This window comes from Ranitomeya variabilis, chromosome 4 (genome assembly GCF_051348905.1).
Source record: "Ranitomeya variabilis isolate aRanVar5 chromosome 4, aRanVar5.hap1, whole genome shotgun sequence".
Taxonomy (NCBI): domain Eukaryota; kingdom Metazoa; phylum Chordata; class Amphibia; order Anura; family Dendrobatidae; genus Ranitomeya; species Ranitomeya variabilis.
The window spans coordinates 155,906,826-155,926,652 of record NC_135235.1 but is presented as its reverse complement, the minus strand read 5'-3'; the positions used below and the strand labels follow the sequence as shown (position 1 = coordinate 155,926,652).

The 19,827-nt window shown below is 42.4% G+C and overlaps 1 protein-coding gene across 1 annotated transcript in view; it reads left to right on the top strand.

Moving 5' to 3' along the window:
- CHAT (choline O-acetyltransferase) overlaps positions 1–19,827 on the top strand; it is a 327,907-nt gene that overhangs the window by 51,869 nt on the left and 256,211 nt on the right. Inside the window, exons 3-4 of the mRNA XM_077259349.1 lie at positions 6,085–6,276; positions 11,208–11,326. Of these exons, the coding sequence (XP_077115464.1) occupies positions 6,085–6,276; positions 11,208–11,326 (311 nt within the window). The remainder of the gene's footprint in view (positions 1–6,084; positions 6,277–11,207; positions 11,327–19,827) is intronic.

Here is a 19,827-nt window from a genome sequence, read left to right as displayed (position 1 = left end):
CCACAGTACTACTTAGCCACATGGAAATACTTGGGAGGAACAAAGTGCTATTTGCTTCCTGAAGCACATATTTTCCTAGAATAGCTTGCGGACTCCATATACAGAGCCCCTAAGTGCTAGAAGAGCAGACTCTCACCTCAAGTGATCCGATTTTGGAAATTATACCCCTTTGGGAATTTATCTTCAGGTGTAGTGACAATGTTGACTCCATGGGTGTTACAGAGTTAATTGCAAACTGTCATTGTAGTTACCAGACGAAGGACTCGCTCCGAAACGCGCGTCGGGGCGCACGTACTACTGGACCTATTAACCCCTTAAAGGCATATATCCAATTTACTGTGTAAGCAATCCTGTTGCTTTATCACATGCACTTGTTCACTTTATGTTTTTTTAGAGTGTATTGATCCATTTTTGGGTCATTGGACCTCCACTGTATATTGCATTATTGATTGGGCATTTGGCACTCAGCACTTTTTTTGAGGCTATAGATCTATTTAGTCCTCACTTTCTTATATTTGTGATCAATTCCCTTTCTATTTATATATTTATTTTTTTTACCTTCCCCTCCCTCACCTTCTGCTTTTAACACAGCATATGGATTTTTATGAATTATATTGTATTAATTTTACCTTTAGGGGTTCTTAAAAACATTTTTTGCCTATACTGTATATATACATATACATGATTGGCACGTTCTTTGGTCCAGCATACGTGCGCATTTTTTGTAATTATTTTATTATTATGATTATTTTTTTCTTGTGGATTGTTACTTACCATATTTTATTATAATAAAATTTAATTTTTAATATCACCTATCTTCTTGCCTGGGCCCCTTGTTTATCCGTTGCTCTGAAATTGTTGTTATACACATTGTAATAACCAGTATGCCGTGGTGACCAGTACTTTATAGTGACTAGTATGTTGTACTGACCACTGACCAGTACTTTATATCAAGCTCATGCTTCTGGAGAAACGCACCTGTAAATTAGGTGGGCTGTCATCACTACAGAAATGTCAAACATGTAGATACTGAATGTGGTTTAGGCACACTGGGACTCAGAAGGGAAAGGCATTTGGATTTGGGAGTGCAGAATTCACAGGATTTCTTTTGGGGTGCGAGGAGCCATAGCGCTTTTCCAGAGCCTTTTTGTTAGGAACATTTTACATAACATTTGGGATTACATTTATCCGACACTCTAAACTGGGCACTTACTTTGGGGTTTCCATCTAAATCGCCAAATTATATGATTCAAAAGAAAATCCCGAGGGATCCATCCATTGTAGTGAAGCAGCTGAGGTACTCTACTGTAGACTCCGTCTGGCCTCTGTTCAGCGGTGTCCTTCTTTTCATAAGTGCACAAAACTGTGACTGATGGCACTTTTATGCACGACTATAATGATGGACACCGCCGGATCATATGCCAAACAGTGTCCACAATGCTTCCATCTGCCTCATTATAGGGAATCTTCCATCAGAAATTCCGTTTGAATCACATATTTCAGAGATTTACACAGAAACCCCGGTGCAAGCGCTCAGCGCAGTGCGCGGGATAAATGTGAGCTGAGCCTTACTGCGATCTTTGGGAGGCAGAATTAAAAAATCAACAGCAGGTGAAGAATTTGTTTATTTATTTTTTACTCCATAGCTGGTGTGGTATAAGTGATTAGGTGACTTCGTTCCTAGAGTCGGTGCGATTACAGCGATACCAGATTTATATCGGTTTTTATGTTCGGCTGCTGTCACACACTAAAAGATGCTTTTTATTGCAAAAACTAGTTTTTGTATCGCCATATTTTGAGAACTATAAATTTTCCATATTTCTGCCAGTTATGTGACAGCTTTTTATTTTTTGCAGGACGAGTAGACTTTTTATTGGTACCATTTTTGGTCACATAACATTTTTTATCGCTTTTTATTTCGATTTTTGGGAAACAGAATTAACAAAAATCATCAATGCAAGAATTGTTTTTAGGGGTTTTTCTTTATGTCATTTTGCATGTGGTAAAACTGATAAGGAGCTTTGTTCTTTGGGTCAGTACGATACCACATTTAAATTGTTTTTTATGTTTTGGTGCTTTTACACATTAAAAACTATTAAACAATAGAATAAATAATTATTTTTGCATCGCTGTATTCTAAGAATTATAACTTTTTTATTTTTCCACTGATGATGCTGTATGGCAGCTTATTGTTTCACGGGACAAGAGGATGCTCTTAGAGATACCATTTGTATTTCTATTTGTCTTTTAGATCATGTTCTATTCCACTTTTTTGGTTTTTCCCCAAGGTTTTTTTTATGGTGTTCACTGAAGAGTAGTGCTGAGCATTCCGATACCGCAAGTATCGGGTATCGGCCAATATTTGCTGTATCGGAATTCCGATACCGAGTTTCGATACTTTTGTGATATCGGAAATCGGAATCGGAAGTTCCCAGTGTATGGTTCCCAGGGTCTGGAGGAGAGGAGACTCTCCTTCAGGCCCTGGGATCCATATTCATGTAAAAAATAAAGAATAAAAATAAAAAATATGGATATACTCACCCCTCCGGCGGACCCTGGACCTTAGCGATGTAACCGGCAGCCTCCGTTCCTAAGAATGCAGCGAGTGTAGGACCTGCAATGACGTCGCGGCTTGTGATTGGTCGCGTGAGCGGTCACATGAGCGGTCACACGACCAATCACAAGCCGCGACGTCATTGAAGGTCCTTCACTCTGCATTCTTAGGAACGGAGGCAGACGCTTGGACCGGTGAGAGCCAGGGGCCGTCCGAGGGGTGAGTATATCAATATTTTTTATTTTTATTCTTTATTTTATACATGAATATGGATCCCAGGGCCTGAAGGAGAGTTTCCTCTCCTTCAGACCCTGGGAACCATTCCGATATGCATTGGTATCGGGTATCGGTATCGGCGATATCCGATATTTTGGGGGTATCGGCCGATCCAATCCGACACCGATACCTTTGCATATCGGAAGGTATCGCTCAACACTACTGAAGAGGTTAGATAGTGGGACAGTTTTATGGGTTGGGTCATCATGAACCCGGCGATACCAAACTTGTTATTTTTTTATTTTACATAAAAATAGAAATTTATCAGTTGTGAAGCAGTAACCGGTGTCACATGTGAGGGTCACTGTGTATTCCCCCCAGGAAGCGCACGGATGCGTATTGAGGCCATGGGAGTGCATTGCAGTCACAGGCGTAGCTATGATTGCAATGCAGAATAAAAGTGAGCATTGGTCTTGGACAAGATATTTGTCCAGGGCAGATTTAAGAAAACCTGCTGGGCTTTTATTTTTGAAACGGACTACAGGATGGTAGTGTGGCAGTCTGTTTCCTCCCCTGGCTGGGTTTTCCATGTGATCCATTGGTCACATATTCCAGTTAAAAACGATGCATTAAACATTTTGGGTGTGTCAGGGTCAGTGTTAGTGTCAGTTTGCGTTTGCAATGTGCAGAGCGGAAGGCTCTGCAGAACTCCACCTGTGTGAGGCAACACAGGCAAGCGGAGCTAAACAGCCAAGGGAGTTGAAAGGCCTGGCACCCACAGCATACACGGCGGTGCAATCGCCCACAGCAACCGGTCTCGTCGTTTTACTTTGGACTTTGCTGGGTCGCTGCCTAATAACTACACAGTGTGGATACCTCTGCACTAAACAGTACAATATAATTTTGTGATTATTTAAAAAAAATGTTTTTACAAATGTTTTTTGTACTTTAGTTTTTACTTTCGTTCCCTATGGGACTTTCATTTTCAGCAGCCTAATCACAGTTATAATTCATTGCAGTGCACGAGCATTGCAATGGCTCGTAGTTGTCAGCACTGACACAAGCCCATGAGACTGTGCTCTGCGCATGGTCTGAGGGGCTTGCCGCAGCCTGGTGACCCATATGTTGTCATGATGACATCGGGTCACCATAGCAACGATTGGGCTCCCACTATGACAACACGGGGATGCCAATTGGAATGCCGAGGGGGTCCCCTCCCTCTTCAAGCCTGCTAAATGCTGCAATTGCACGCCTCTGTGAGAAGCCTCTGTGCACGCAAAATCACTTGGACCTACTCAGTAAACCTAAGGTCAGTAAGTACGATACTAGCCAACCATGACGTCCTGAGTTCCTCCAAGATAGGAAAGGGGTTAAATAAAAAATCGGCAATGCAAGTCTACGGGTCAGTGACAAAAGCATACAGCACTCGGATGCCATCCATATGCTGTCCATTTTCCACTATAGAAGAAGATGAAGAAACTTTATTTTCTCATCACAAAAAAACTGATGACACTGTGATCAAACTCTGATGAAAATTACTGATGAAACTGAGTCCGTTTTTCTCATACACCACAAAACTGACGTTTGATTGAGGCTTTACGTTGATAGGTAAATAAAATTGGAATTTTCCAAATTATGATTTTTTTTCTTATAGGAAGCAAATCTAGAATAACATTTAAATGAGCATCCATTGGTGTTTTGTTGTAGGAGTCTGAGGGTAAAAGCGTGATGGTATGGTAATGTGTCCCAATAAACCTAGGTCTTCAAATTCTAAGGAGAAGTACATCAAGACAACTGGTAAAAATCAGCACGCATTAGCAATGCATAGAGAATTTACCTCTCAAAATTACTTGCATGAAAAATAAAGAACAAATCTGCATCAGAATACCATTTATTTACAAAGCCATAGCAAACACTGAAATCCACAAGGGTTTTTTGGCTTTATGTAAACGGTTTTCTAAACCTCAAGTTATTGTGGATATTCAGTTACTTCTGATTAATTAAGCCCAGACATTTGCCACATAACTCATCTATAATAATGAGGCAATGTGATCACCAGGACCCATAAACGAATCAGCAATATTTTGTATGTTAGCATTCCATTATACTGAGTATTCAGGAATACTAAAAAACAAATGTAAAAAAATGACATAAAAATGTCCAAAACACTGCCATAAAACAACATATAGGTAGACATCAGGAGTTAGTATATAATGCAAAATCTCTTTATTGGTTTACATGCAGTAGTATTTATCACAGACTCCTGCCTTACAGTCCTACATTTCTTCTGTGTTCTCAGCCAGAAATTTGCTGACATCAGTCAGGTTATTTGAAATCAAAGTACAAGTTCCACTCTTTGTTTTTTAGAGAATTAATTTAGTACGATTTTACTATATGCATTACATAAAAAGCCAGAAATGCTGCCATGATAGCTCCTGCAACAGACTTGAGGCCCAGAAACAAGTGGTGCCTAGAGGACGACTATTTCCCCTCGTTCCACCATCGTTACTGCTGATTTTAAGCTCAATTTCAGCACCGATCAAGAAGAATGGAAATTGCAGTGGTGAATCAGTATGTGGGCCGTTATGAGACAGGGCAATGATTGGGCCCCATACTGCCTATATCACTTTGTCTCAGTATCCTCAGAGGTGGAAATGAGAAGTAGAGCAGAAGTGGAAAAGATGCTAATGCCACAACACCAAGTAAGTTCTGTAAACTATGGAGGTCATGGACACTACCGAACTGCAGTAACTTATGGGCAAAACCTTTGCGATTACAATATCCCTAATTTACCAAGTCATTAAATGTTGCAAAATCTTTGTACAACTCAAAGTTGCACAGAAAATGTTGTGACTTTTGGCATTTTACACCAGCATCAGCCAACTCTGTTAATTTTTAGAAAATCGAGTGAACTTAGGGTAGGACAGGCCATGGCCAAGCATGGCCAACAAATTCATCCTAATTTCGCCAGTGGGGTAAATGTGCTCAAGTTCCAAGCTGGCATACATTTCTGACAGAGATATATAGTAGTTCAAAGATGTTCCAAACTCACTACAAAGGCGCACACCTCCTAAAAAAATCTTACGCATCTTACTCCAGTATACAAAATGCCAGACGTAATAAACTAGGCCCATAATGTGTTATTTCTCATGTGCATTACTATATGGCATTGATAAGAAGAACTTCTATTTGTAGAGTCAGAGACTAACTAAATAATAGATAAAGTGTATTAAATATATGTAATTCCAGTAAGCATTGTTTCTTGATGGGAACATATAAGAACAATTCAATGATTAATATTCTGATTTTTTCAGGATTTACCCAAGTTGCCTGTGCCACCGCTGCAGCAAACAATGGATATGTATCTGAAATGCATGAAGCATTTGGTCTCCGAGGAACAGTATAAAAAAAGTAAAGCAATTGTGGATAGATTTATGATGTCTGGTGGTGCAGGGGAAATGCTGCAACAAAAACTGGAGGAGCACCGAGAGAATACTGAAAATTGGGTGAGACTTTAATCTTGTGCCTACACCAAATAATGAATGAATCATATAGTCATTACAGGATCATATATATTAAACTATTTGTGTGAATATGTCAAATAAAATAATACTAGATATGTATTATATAGATAGTTATTATTATAGATAATATATTATTTCACTGGGAGAAAACCGTGATTCAGAAGGGTTTTTCTGAGTAGTGGACAACCCCTTTAAAAATTATGTTATCCTACCCAAAAAAATAACTCCAAAGCACCAGCAACTAGCTGCCTAATTTCTGTTTAACTTGCTGTCCACCTCCTGTTGTAAAATGGAATCTTTTTCTAAAAGCAGACACAATGGAAAAGATTACAAGAAGCGAGTGCATGTTTTTGTCTTTCTACTCCTGCTCTCCTGTCTGTCAAACACTGCATGACGACATAACAGAACGATGGGATTTCTATTCAGGGCAGGCTACTGGGCAATGGCAGAAGCAATGCACCTTGGGGCATGAGGGAAAGAAAGTTCCTGAGGGTATAATGCTCATGAAGAGGAACCGACCACTCAGACTGGGTAGCTCGTTGCAGACTATGAGAATCAGGATAGGTCCTGCAAAAGGGGGAAAAAGAGAAAAAGACTAGACTAAGGATGGTGTGTTTAGGGCAGAGTGCAGAACCTAGTCTAAACAACGATAATGCAAAAGGGGGAAAAAGACTAGACTAATGATGATGTGCACATCCTTATAATAACATTTCAAAAAACCTTTACTTCACCTTGAACACAATCATTTTAAAAACATTTTAAAATACAACATGTAACCCAATAACCATCACCCCCCTCAGGCGATTTAAATGGATCTACAAATAAGGCCCATTCATGTGAGACATACGGAGCTATAATAAGCCATGCCCATAACAAGTGTAATATGTAGCATGACCTTCATAAATCATACCATGTCAATCATAACATATTGATGAAACAGAATAATAGACATAGAAAAATTATACATATACATACATATATAAGTACACACACATGTGTCCCTAGAAAGAGTTGGACCTTAATGGGTGCAAAAAATGACCAATATCTACCAGAAAAGATGTATATTCCCTGGGGCAATACCAACAATGAACTAAATGCAATGAGCGGTATAAGACCTATTTATCCTATTTTACCCAGGAAAAACGCAAAGGCAAAAATTTCCAAAATATGAAGCCTGATATTTGAGACAGGGTCCTATACCAGGATAGCCCTGTGAAGGCTTAAATAGCCATAAGATCCCAAATAGTTACCACGTGGTCACCGTGTAACCAGCTCTGCTCAGGCACAAATGGCCATGATTGAATCCAAATAGATGCGATGTCCTAATGAAAGAAAGAGGTGGGTGAGGAACAAGACCCAGGCGTATCGCTGCTAAAAGAGCAGCTTCGTCAGGAAAAAGTGAGAGTAAGGGGAAATAAGCAGGATAATATACATATCTTAAGCACATACCAATGTGTGGACGCAGACCGGATAGGTGAGAGCGGAACCCGATCACCTGAAGCTGACGAGCACATGGAGACGCGGTCTAACAAACCGGATGTAAGCACCGTTGCTATGGTGAGCGTGGTGCATGCGTGTACATCACTGTTAGTGATGACACGGAACAACATGTGTAGCGCAGGCTGTCAAAAAAGGGGGGGAGGGGGAAGGAGTAAAAAAGAGAACAAAAAACGTTTGCGCTGGTACCAGCTGTCAGCGGGTCTAGCAATGTGAGATGTAAATATTGAAGCGTGCATGGCCGAAGTCGCTATCAAAGAAAAAGAAAAAGGGGAAAAGAAAAAAAGAGAAGAAAAAGACCAACGGGAATACTGTGGGACATGGCAATAACCCTCAAGAGCAGATGTGGCATAAAGAGAGAATATAGAGATGATATGGGCATAAACCAAATTGTTATTTGTCCCAAAATAGAGCCAGATCCTAGTGGTAGAAATAATTATAACCATAACAATAAAATAGATTAAAGACATAATGAAGAACTATCATGCTTTTTCTCTTTTCCCCCTTTTGCATTATCGTTGTTTAGACTAGGTTCTGCACTCCGCCATAAACATTTTTTGTCAGTAGCGCACTCTTTTTTTTCATTTTTTCATTATTTCCTGTGTTGCTTACCCTGTGTTCCAGGGGTGTTTCTATAGGGTTGCACACATCGACCGTGATGTTGTCAAGTGGATTCATATGTAGTTTTGTGCTCGTTTATTTATTCACATACGCATTGTTGTGGACGCATGATGGATTGGGATGCTAGGGAGGCTGCTTGGTTGGCACAGCCATCCAATTTGTTTCAAGTGGTAGACACCCCTGCACAGGATTCAGGTTTTTCGATGTTATGCTCTGACCTCACAAAGGCTCATAAGACTGGTGTCAGGCTTTGGTGGAACATGAGAAGCTTAGAAAAAGCTTACCTTTTTTCTTTTCCCCTTTTTCTTTGCTAGCGACTTCGGCCATGCACGCTTCAATATTTACATCTCACATTGCTAGACCCGCTGGCAGCTGGTATCAGCGCAAGCGTTTTTTGTTCTCTTTTTTACTCCTTACCCCCCTTGCCCCTTTTTTTTGACAGCACGCACGTGCTACACATGTTGTTCCGCGTCATCACTAACAGTGATGTACACGCATGCACCACGCTCACCATAGCAACGGTGCTTACATCCGGTTTGTTAGACCGTGTCTCCATGTGCTCATCAGCTTCAGGTGATCGGGTTCCGCTCTCACCTATCCGGTCGGCGTCCACACATTGGTATGTGCTTAAGATATGTATATATACCTGCTTATTTCCCCTTACACTCACTTCCCCTGACGAAGCTGCTCTTTTAGCAGCGATACGCGTTGGGCTTGTTCCTCACCCACCTCTTTCTTTCATTAGGACATCGCATCTACTTGGATTCAATCATGGCCATTTGTGCCTGAGCAGAGCTGGTTACACGGTGACCACGTGGTAACTATTTGGGATCTTATGGCTATTTAAGCCTTCACAGTGCTATCCTGTTATAGGACCCTGTCTCAAATATCAGGCTTCATATTTTGGAAATGTTTGCCTTTGCATTTTTCCTGGGTGAAATAGGATAAATAGGTCTTATACCGCTCATTGCATTTAGTTCATTGTTGGTATTGCCCCAGGGAATATACATCTTTTCTGGTATAGATATTGGTCATTTTTTGCACCCACTAAGGTCCAACTCTGTCTAGGGACACACGTGTGTGTACTTATATATGTATGTATATGCATATTTGAATATGTATAATTTTTCTGTCTATTATTCTGTTTCATCAATATGTTATGATTGACATGGTATGATTTATGAAGGTCATGCTACATATTACACTTGTTATGGGCATGGCTTATTATGGCTGCGTATGTCTCACATGTATGGGCCTTATTTGTAGATCCATTTAAATCGCCTGAGGGGGTGATGGTTATTGGGTTACATGTTGTATTTTAAATGTTTTTAAAATTATTGTGTTCAAGGTGAAGTAAAGTTTTTTTGAAATGTTATTATAAGGATGTGCACACCATCATTAGTCTAGTCTTTTTCCCCCTTTTGCATTATCGTTGTTTAGACTAGGTTCTGCACTCCGCCCTAAACATTTTTTGACGGTAGTGCACTCTTTTTTCATTTTTTCAGGTTAGGTCCTGGACATGTTAGCCTCGATATGCACCAACAGACGTTCTAATTTGTTTTGGGGGTTGAGGATCACTTGTCCTCTGCTTTTCTACAGGATTTTTGTCAAAGTATAGGTGCACTTTACGGTCCTCTGTTGCTGATTCTTTTCCACCACCCTAGTACTGCAGTGCATGTCGATAACACAAAGCTGGAAGTGTAGATGACTGGCAGTATAGGGAAAGTGCAGAACTTTAAAGGGCATATCCGGGGCTTAAAAAAAATGTGCCTAGGCACTAACAGGCAGGTAGTTGCTACATACCTGCCTGTTTTGCACGGCGCCGTTCTCCGGCAGCAAAGAGCAGTCACAGACTTCCACTGACATCACGTCAACAGAGTGGCAGTTTCTTTTCCTGTTGACAGGGTGGGACTACTGGTGTAATGCTGATTGATGGCCCACTCTCAGCTGCATAATTGGGGGAAGCCGGCTGTCAGTCAGCATGACACGGGTAGTAACGCCCTGTCAACAGGAAGGGAAACTGTTGCTCTGTTGACAGGGAGCAGCTGAATGTCCGGCAGGAGAGGTCAATGACTGGCACTGGGTACAACAGGCAGATGGTTGCCTCTATGAGCAACTACATGTCTGTTAGTGCTTAGGCACATTTATTTTTTCTAATGTCCCGGATATACCCTTTAAGATAACTTTAACATAACATTGACTTATTTTGAGCTTATAGGAACCTTTTCTTAGAAGTAATCATATCTGTTTACTTTTGTGACATCATTTGTGTCACTTATACAATACATGAAACACATTCATTACACTGACTAGCCTAGCATGATGACAAATTTTAGGGTCAATCTACTTGCAGCTAAAATTGCTCAATGATTCCAGTCACTAATTACCGTCTTATATCTCCGCTACATTTTCTAACATACAAGTGCTTCCTTCTCACAAAATTAAAATATCATCAAATGCTTAATTTATTTCAGTTCTTCAATTCAAAAAGTGAAACTCATATATTATATAGAGTAATTACAAACGGAGTAATCTATTTCAAGTGTTTATTTCTGTTAATGTTGATGATTATGGCTTGCAGCCAATGAAAACCCAAAAGTCATTATCTCATTAATGTTACCCATATTTAGAATGTAGTATGCACAATGTCTCTGAATTATTATTTTTCCCATCATTGATTGCATTGCTTTTTAGGTTAAACCTGCTACATATTAATTACACTATCGCTATCAATAATCTCTTTAGTTGGTAAAGAAAATGTATCTAGAAGATTGCTACTAATGTTGTTCTTTCAGATACACCAGTACTGGCTGGATGACATGTACTTAAATAATCGTCTGCCGCTCCCAGTTAACTCCAGTCCGGCAGTAATATTTGCTCGTCACAACTTCCAGGATGCCAATGATCAGTTAAGGTAACGTAATTCTCAAAGCTTCTCTTCTTGTCACTAAGCTCCAGCACCTAAAGGTACCGTCACATTAAGCGACGCTGCAGCGTCGCTGTTTGGTCGCTGGAGAGCTGTCACACAGACCGCTCTCCAGCGACCAACGATGCCGAGGTCCCCGGGTAACCAGGGTAAGCATCGGGTTGCTAAGCGCACGGCCGCGCTTAGTAACCCGATGTTTACCCTGGTTACCAGCGTAAAAGTTAAAAAAACAAACAGTACATGCTCACCTGCGCGTCCCCCAGCCTCTGCTTCCTGACACTGACTGAGCTCCGGCCCTAACAGCAGAGCGGTGACGTCACCGCTGTGCTTTCACTTTCAGTTTAGGGCCGGCGCTCAGTCAGTGTCAGGAAGCAGAGGCTGGGGGACGCGCTGGTGAGTATGTGCTGTTTGTTTTTTTAACTTTTACGCTGGTAACCAGGGTAAACATCGGGTTACTAAGCGCGGCCCTGCGCTTAGTAACCCGATGTTTACCCTGGTTACCAGTGTAAAATATCGCTGGTATCCTTGCTTTTGCTGTCAAACACGGCGATACACGGCGACCTAGCGACCAAATATAGTGCAGACCTTCTAGCAGCGACCAGCAATTTCACAGCGGGATCCAGATCGCTGCTGCGTGTCAAATACAGCGATATCGCTATCCAGGTCGCTGCAACGTCACGGATCGCTGGCGATATCGCCTAGTGTGACGGTACCTTAACGGATATACAAAGCATGCTGGCAACTGTGAGAAATGCAAAAGATCTGAAAATATGAACATTACTGTAGACGTCTGTTGGTGTAGTAAAATACATTCCACACACAGATACAATAGATGCCTGTGTCCACACAGAATTACACAGGGATAGCAGTGTCTTCAAAACTTCCACAAATTAAACATGTAAAATCTTGTTTGGTTTGGTGAGAACTGAAAATACCCCTCAAAATCCTTACTTATAGCATGTAAATGTTACCTGGTTTAATAAGAGATACAAATAAAAGCACTGCATTCAACACAGAACTTTATCTATCCATTTAGAATTAGATGTGTAGAAGACATGTCCAGCAGAATGGGCAGCTGAATGGGGTGTTCCGGTTGTAAGAAATTATTAAATATTCACAAGATAGGTAATAACTTCTAAATTCATGTGGGCACAACTGATTGTCAGAATGAGATACGTTTTATTTGCATTCTTACTTAACAGGGACCTGTCACCAGTTTTTTCGTATCTGAACAAATACCACCACCTCCATCAGCGCCTGTGCAGCAATCTATAAAGTTGTATTTCATCCATTGACTCCCCCTGTATATCCCCCAAAAAACCTTTTGAATTGCTTCCATGTATACAAATCCAGTCCAATCAGGGTCATTGCCCCGGCATCTGTCCCTTGTCTCCTCTGGTAATCGCCGTCCTACAGCTTAGATTGATGTGGCTGACATACAGCTGCATCCACTTAGCTGAACCAAATTTTGCGCCTACACAGGGACATCGTCAGCTCACACAGGCGCACTTTGCTCTGCCCTACCTCGAGCCGAGCATAAAATATAACTGCGCATACATATGAAAAAACTAATGACAGGTTCAGTTTAAGACGAATCTGTCACCGGTTTTCACAATATAAACTGCATACAATATTAAATACATCTTTAGACCAAATGAGGCTGGTATAGTTTGAGTCCAATAGTGATGGGAAGGGAAGCCTCATGCCTGTGCCTTTACAAAATGCACTAAACAGCCTGAATTTAGGGCTCTAACCGAAGAATTTGAGAACCGGCCATTTTGAAATAGAGAATGTTATTGTAGGAATAGCCCCACTAATTCATGTGGAGACGCTAGTTTTAATCAGAGCAAGTTTGCTGCCAAGAAAAACATCAGGCAATGGCTTCCCTAATACATTATCCATAGTGGCAGAACAGACTGTACGTTATCTACAGAAGGATAATGCACAGAACAAAGTGATTTTTTTTTTAAATATTATTTATGAAAATGCCACTAAGTAAAGCTTTCCTTTAAAGGGAACCTACCAGCTACCCATGTCCCACAAACAATCTCCATGTCTCTGTCCCACTTTTTAGGGTAAGTGCACACGTCAGGATTTCTTGCAGAAATTTTCCTGACAAAAATCTGGAAATTTCTGCCAGAAATCCGCATGGGTTTTTTGTGTGTTTTTGACGCGTTTTTTTTGCGAAAATTAGCAGATTTTTTGCGTTTTTCTCCTGACACTCCAAAATCATGGGAAATCCGCAAAAAATCCGCAAAAAGAATAAACAAGTTTATTCTTTTTGCGGATTGCGGTTTTTTTGCGGAAAAAAACACAACATCTGCACAAAAATTGCGGAATGCATTCTAAATGATAGGATGCATAATGTAAGCGTTTTTTTGTGCAGAATTATAGCGTTTTTATAGGGGAAATCCGCAAAAAAAAAGCTAGAAATCCTGACGTGTGCACATACCCTTACACTGATTCCAAGCCTCTTTCTTTTGTTTTCTGTCTAAAGTGTTATGGTTCTCAATGGCAAGAGAACATAGCCCAGCAAACATAAGAACTAGCTCTTGGAAGGATGGAAACTAAACTGACCATGAACTAAACCTGCCGCACAACTAACAGTAGCCGGGTAGCGTAGCCTGCGTTTTATCCCTAGACGCCCAGCGCCGGCCGGAGGACTAACTAATCCTGGCAGAGGAAAATATAGTCCTGGCTCACCTCTAGAGAAATTTCCCCGAAAGGCAGACAGAGGCCCCCACAAATATTGGCGGTGATTTTAGATGAAATGACAAACGTAGTATGAAAATAGGTTTAGCAAAATTGAGGTCCGCTTACTAGATAGCAGGAAGACAGAAAGGGCACTTTCATGGTCAGCTGAAAACCCTATCAAAACACCATCCTGAAATTACTTTAAGACTCTAGTATTAACTCATAACATCAGAGTGGCAATTTCAGATCACAAGAGCTTTCCAGACACAGAAACGAAACTACAGCTGTGAACTGGAACAAAATGCAAAAACAAACAAGGACTAAAGTCCAACTTAGCTGGGAGTTGTCTAGCAGCAGGAACATGCACAGAAAGGCTTCTGATTACAATGTTGACCGGCATGGAAGTGACAGAGGAGCAAGGCTAAATAGCGACTCCCACATCCTGATGGAAACAGGTGAACAGAGAGGATGATGCACACCAGTTCAATTCCACCAGTGGCCACCGGGGGAGCCCAAAATCCAATTTCACAACACTAAAGGTACCGTCACACTAGGCGATATCGCCAGCGATCCGTGACGTTGCAGCGACCTGGATAGCGATATCACTGTATTTGACACGCAGCAGCGATCTGGATCCCGCTGTGAAATTGCTGGTCGCTGCTAGAAGGTCTGCACTTTATTTGGTCGCTAGGTCGCCGTGTATCGCCGTGTTTGACAGCAAAAGCAAGGATACCAGCGATATTTTACACTGGTAACCAGGGTAAACATCGGGTTACTAAGCGCAGGGCCGCGCTTAGTAACCCGATGTTTACCCTGGTTACCAGCGTAAAAGTTAAAAAAACAAACAGCACATACTCACCAGCGCGTCCCCCAGCCTCTGCTTCCTGACACTGACTGAGCGCCGGCCCTAAACTGAAAGTGAAAGCACAGCGGTGACGTCACCGCTGTGCTGTTAGGGCCGGAGCTCAGTCAGTGTCAGGAAGCAGACGCCGGGGGACGCGCTGGTGAGTATGTGCTGTTTGTTTTTTTAACTTTTACGCTGGTAACCAGGGTAAACATCGGGTTACTAAGCGCGGCCCTGCGCTTAGCAACCCGATGCTTACCCTGGTTACCCGGGGACCTCGGCATCGTTGGTCGCTGGAGAGCGGTCTGTGTGACAGCTCCCCAGCGATCAAACAGCGACGCTGCAGCGATCGGCATCGCTGTCGCTATCGCTGCAGCGTCGCTTAATGTGACGGTACCTTTAGTCATTTCAATAAAATAGTTTATTTAATTTTGCCAAGGGATATGCAAATCAGTGGGTGTCTAGTCAAGGACTAGTTATGTTATCATACCACTGTGAGTGTGAGGAACATGATTTGCAAGAGTGGCGTCACACCGGTTGCTTGCCAATCTCACGCATGTAACCCACGTCAAGGATGCGACTGTCATCGCCCCTGGCAGTGTGCAATGAAGCCTGGGAACATACACTCCGGCTTTATTGCGCACTGCCAGGGAGGAAGACAGTCACTCGTATAGAGCAGAATAACTGAACTGATGAAATTAACCAGATTTACCCCATTGATAATGAGGTTTGCTCAGTTTCTATGGTGGTGTCCATCTATTTAATGAGAAAAAGAGTGCATAAAGTGATTACAAAATTGTTTAATTCTAGAACAAAAATAAAGACTTCACTTTCACTCCTTCATCCTACAGAGGAGCCAGCAATGATGCAAACGTATTAAAAATAGCAAAAAGTTTACCAGACATAAAGCTGAAAAATAACTATAAGGACAGATTCCTAATTTTCTTGGTGATGTCCTACAAATTTGCATAAAAAATATACTATGCTAGTAATACACGTAGATAACAGCTTATATGGCCAACTAACATGATAACTGTTGTGAATTCCGTTCTCGAATTCCCTCCTGTGGTCATGAATGGTACTTCGGCGAGTTCTGTCCGTGGACTCCCTCTGGTGGCTGTGAGTGGAACTGCTGGTTCTGAGGTTGCTTCCTCAGCTGCCCTCATTTGCGGCTAGGCTGCTTCTCTATTTAACTCCACTCAGATCGTTACTCCATGCCAGCTGTCAATGTATCAGTACTGGTTCAGATCTCTCTCGGATCTTTCTGATGACCTGTCTACTCCAGCATAAGGTAAGTCCCCGCTGGTTCATTTGTTGTTTATTGTGTACTGAATATGTTTCTTAGTGTTTGCTAAGTTCTAGTCCAGCTTGCTAACATGATATTGCCTTGCTAGCTGGAAGCTCTGGGTTGCAGAGTGGCACCTCTGCACTGTGAGTCGGTGCGGGGGTCTTTTTGCACACTCTGCGCGGCTTTTCGTAGTTTTTTTGTGCTGACCACATAGATCCCTTTCCCATCCTCAGTGTATCTAGTAAGTCTGGCCTCCTTTGCTGAAACCTGTTTCATCCCTGTGTTTGTGACTTTCCTCTTAACTCACAGTTAATATATGTGGGGGGCTGCCTTTACCTTTGGGGGATTTCTCTGAGGCAAGGTAAGGCTTATTTTCCTATCTTTAGGGGTAGTTAGCTCTTAGGCTGTGAAGAGGCGTCTAGGGAGAGTTAGGTACGCTCCACAGCTATTTCTAGTGTGTGTGTTAGGATTAGGATTTGCGGTCAACAGAGTTCCTACTTCCCAGAGCTTGTCCTGTCATTTAGTTTAACCATCAGGTCATTCCTGGTGCACCTAACCACCAGGTCCATAACAGTACAGCTGGCCCACAAAGTGTTAATGCATCTCAATAGAGGGATAAGAGAAGTTCTGAGACCATTTTTTTTCTCTGCAGTGTGTTTTGTCTTTCTTTTCCCCTTAACCTCTGGGTGGTTCAGGACTCAGGTGTAGATATGGACATTCAAGGTCTGTCCTCTTGTGTTGATCACCTCACTGCGAGGGTACAAAGCATTCAAGATTATGTAGTTCAGAATCCTATGTTAGAGCCTAGAATTCCAATTCCTGATTTGTTTTTTGGAGATAGATCTAAATTTCTGAATTTCAAAAATAATTGTAAATTGTTTCTTGCTTTGAAACCCCGCTCCTCTGGTGACCCCATTCAGCAAGTAAAAATCATTATTTCTTTGTTACGTGGCGACCCACAAGACTGGGCATTCTCCCTTGCGCCAGGAGATCCTGCATTGCTTAATGTAGATGCGTTTTTTCTGGCGCTTGGATTGCTTTATGACGAACCTAACTCTGTGGATCAGGCAGAGAAAATCCTGCTGGCTTTGTGTCAAGGTCAGGATGAAGCGGAGGTATATTGCCAGAAGTTCAGAAAGTGGTCTGTGCTTACTCAATGGAATGAGTGTGCCCTTGCAGCAATTTTCAGAAAGGGTCTTTCTGAAGCCCTTAAGGATGTTATGGTGGGGTTTCCCACGCCTGCTGGTCTGAATGAATCAATGTCCTTGGCTATTCAGATCGATCGGCGCTTGCGTGAACGCAAAGTTGTGCGCCATTTGGCGGTGTCCTCTGAGCAGAGGCCTGAGCCTATGCAATGTGATAGGACTTTGACCAGAGCTGAACGGCAAGAACACAGACGTCAGAATGGGCTGTGTTTTTACTGTGGTGACTCCACTCATGCTATCTCTGATTGTCCTAAGCGCTCTAAGCGGTTCGCTAGGTCTGTCACCATTGGTACTGTACAGCCTAAATTTCTTTTGTCCGTTACTCTGATTTGCTCTTTGTCGTCCTACTCTGTTATGGCATTTGTGGACTCAGGCGCTGCCCTGAATTTGATGGACTTGGAGTTTGCCAGGCGCTGTGGTTTTTTCTTGGAGCCCTTGCAGTATCCTATTCCATTAAGGGGAATTGATGCTACGCCTTTGGCCAAGAAAAAACCTCAGTACTGGACTCAGTTGACCATGTGCATGGCTCCTGCACATCAGGAAGATGTTCGCTTTTTGGTGTTGCATAATCTGCATGATGTGGTCGTGTTGGGTTTGCCATGGCTACAGGTCCATAATCCAGTATTGGATTGGAAATCAATGTCTGTGTCCAGTTGGGGTTGTCAAGGGGTACATGGTGACGTTCCGTTGTTGTCAATTTCTCCTTCTACTCCTTCTGAAGTCCCTGAGTTTTTGTCGGATTACCGAGATGTATTTGATGAGCCCAAATCCAGTGCCCTACCTCCTCATAGGGATTGTGATTGTGCTATTAATTTGATTCCTGGTAGTAAATTTCCTAAGGGACGGCTTTTCAATTTATCTGTGCCTGAACACGCCGCTATGCGGAGTTATATAAAGGAGTCCTTGGAGAAAGGGCATATTCGTCCGTCGTCGTCACCGTTGGGAGCAGGGTTCTTTTTTGTGGCCAAGAAGGATGGTTCTCTGAGACCTTGTATAGATTACCGCCTTCTCAATAAAATCACCGTCAAATTTCAGTACCCTTTGCCGCTACTGTCTGATTTGTTTGCTCGGATTAAGGGGGCTAGCTGGTTCACCAAGATAGATCTTCGAGGGGCATATAATCTTGTGCGTATTAAACAGGGCGACGAATGGAAACAGCATTTAATACGCCCGAGGGCCATTTTGAGTACCTGGTGATGCCATTCGGGCTTTCTAATGCTCCATCTGTGTTTCAGTCCTTTATGCATGACATCTTCCAAAAGTATTTGGATAGATTCATTATTGTATATTTGGATGATATTTTGGTCTTTTCGGATGATTGGGAGTCTCATGTGAAGCAGGTCAGAATGGTGTTCCAGGTTCTTCGTGCTAATTCTTTGTTTGTGAAGGGGTCTAAATGTCTCTTCGGAGTTCAGAAGGTTTCCTTTTTGGGCTTCATTTTTTCCCCTTCTACTATCGAGATGGATCCTGTTAAAGTTCAGGCCATTTATGATTGGACTCAGCCTACATCTGTGAAGAGCCTTCAGAAATTCCTGGGCTTTGCTAATTTTTACCGTCGCTTCATCGCTAATTTTTCTAGCGTTGTTAAACCATTGACTGATTTGACTAAGAAAGGTGCTGATGTGGTGAATTGGTCCTCTGCGGCCATTGAGGCTTTTCGGGAGTTGAAACGTCGTTTCTCTTCGGCCCCTGTGTTGTGTCAGCCAGATGTTTCGCTCCCTTTTCAGGTCGAGGTTGATGCTTCTGAGATTGGAGCAGGGGCTGTTTTGTCTCAAAGATCTTCTGATGGCTCTGTGATGAAGCCATGTGCTTTCTTTTCTAGAAAGTTTTCGCCTGCTGAGCGTAATTATGATGTTGGCAATCGGGAGTTGTTGGCTATGAAGTGGGCGTTCGAGGAGTGGCGACATTGGCTTGAGGGAGCCAAGCATCGCGTAGTGGTCTTAACGGATCACAAGAATCTGACTTATCTCGAGTCTGCTAAGCGGTTGAATCCTAGACAGGCTCGATGGTCGCTGTTTTTCTCCCGTTTCAATTTTGTGGTTTCATACCTTCTGGGTTCTAAGAATGTGAAGGCCGATGCCCTTTCAAGGAGTTTTGTGCCTGATTCCCCGGGAGTTCCTGAGCCGGCTGGTATTCTCAAAGAGGGGGTAATTCTGTCTGCCATTTCACCTGATTTGCGGCAGGCGCTGCAGGAGTTTCAGGCTGATAGACCTGACCGTTGTCCAGCAGAGAAACTGTTTGTCCCTGATAGATGGACTAGTAGAGTTATCTCTGAGGTTCATTGTTCGGTGTTGGCTGGTCATCCTGGGATTTTTGGTACCAGAGATTTGGTGGCTAGGTCCTTTTGGTGGCCTTCCTTGTCGCGGGATGTGCGTTCTTTTGTGCAGTCTTGTGGGACTTGTGCTCGGGCCAAGCCCTGCTGTTCTCATGCCAGTGGGTTACTTTTGCCCTTGCCAGT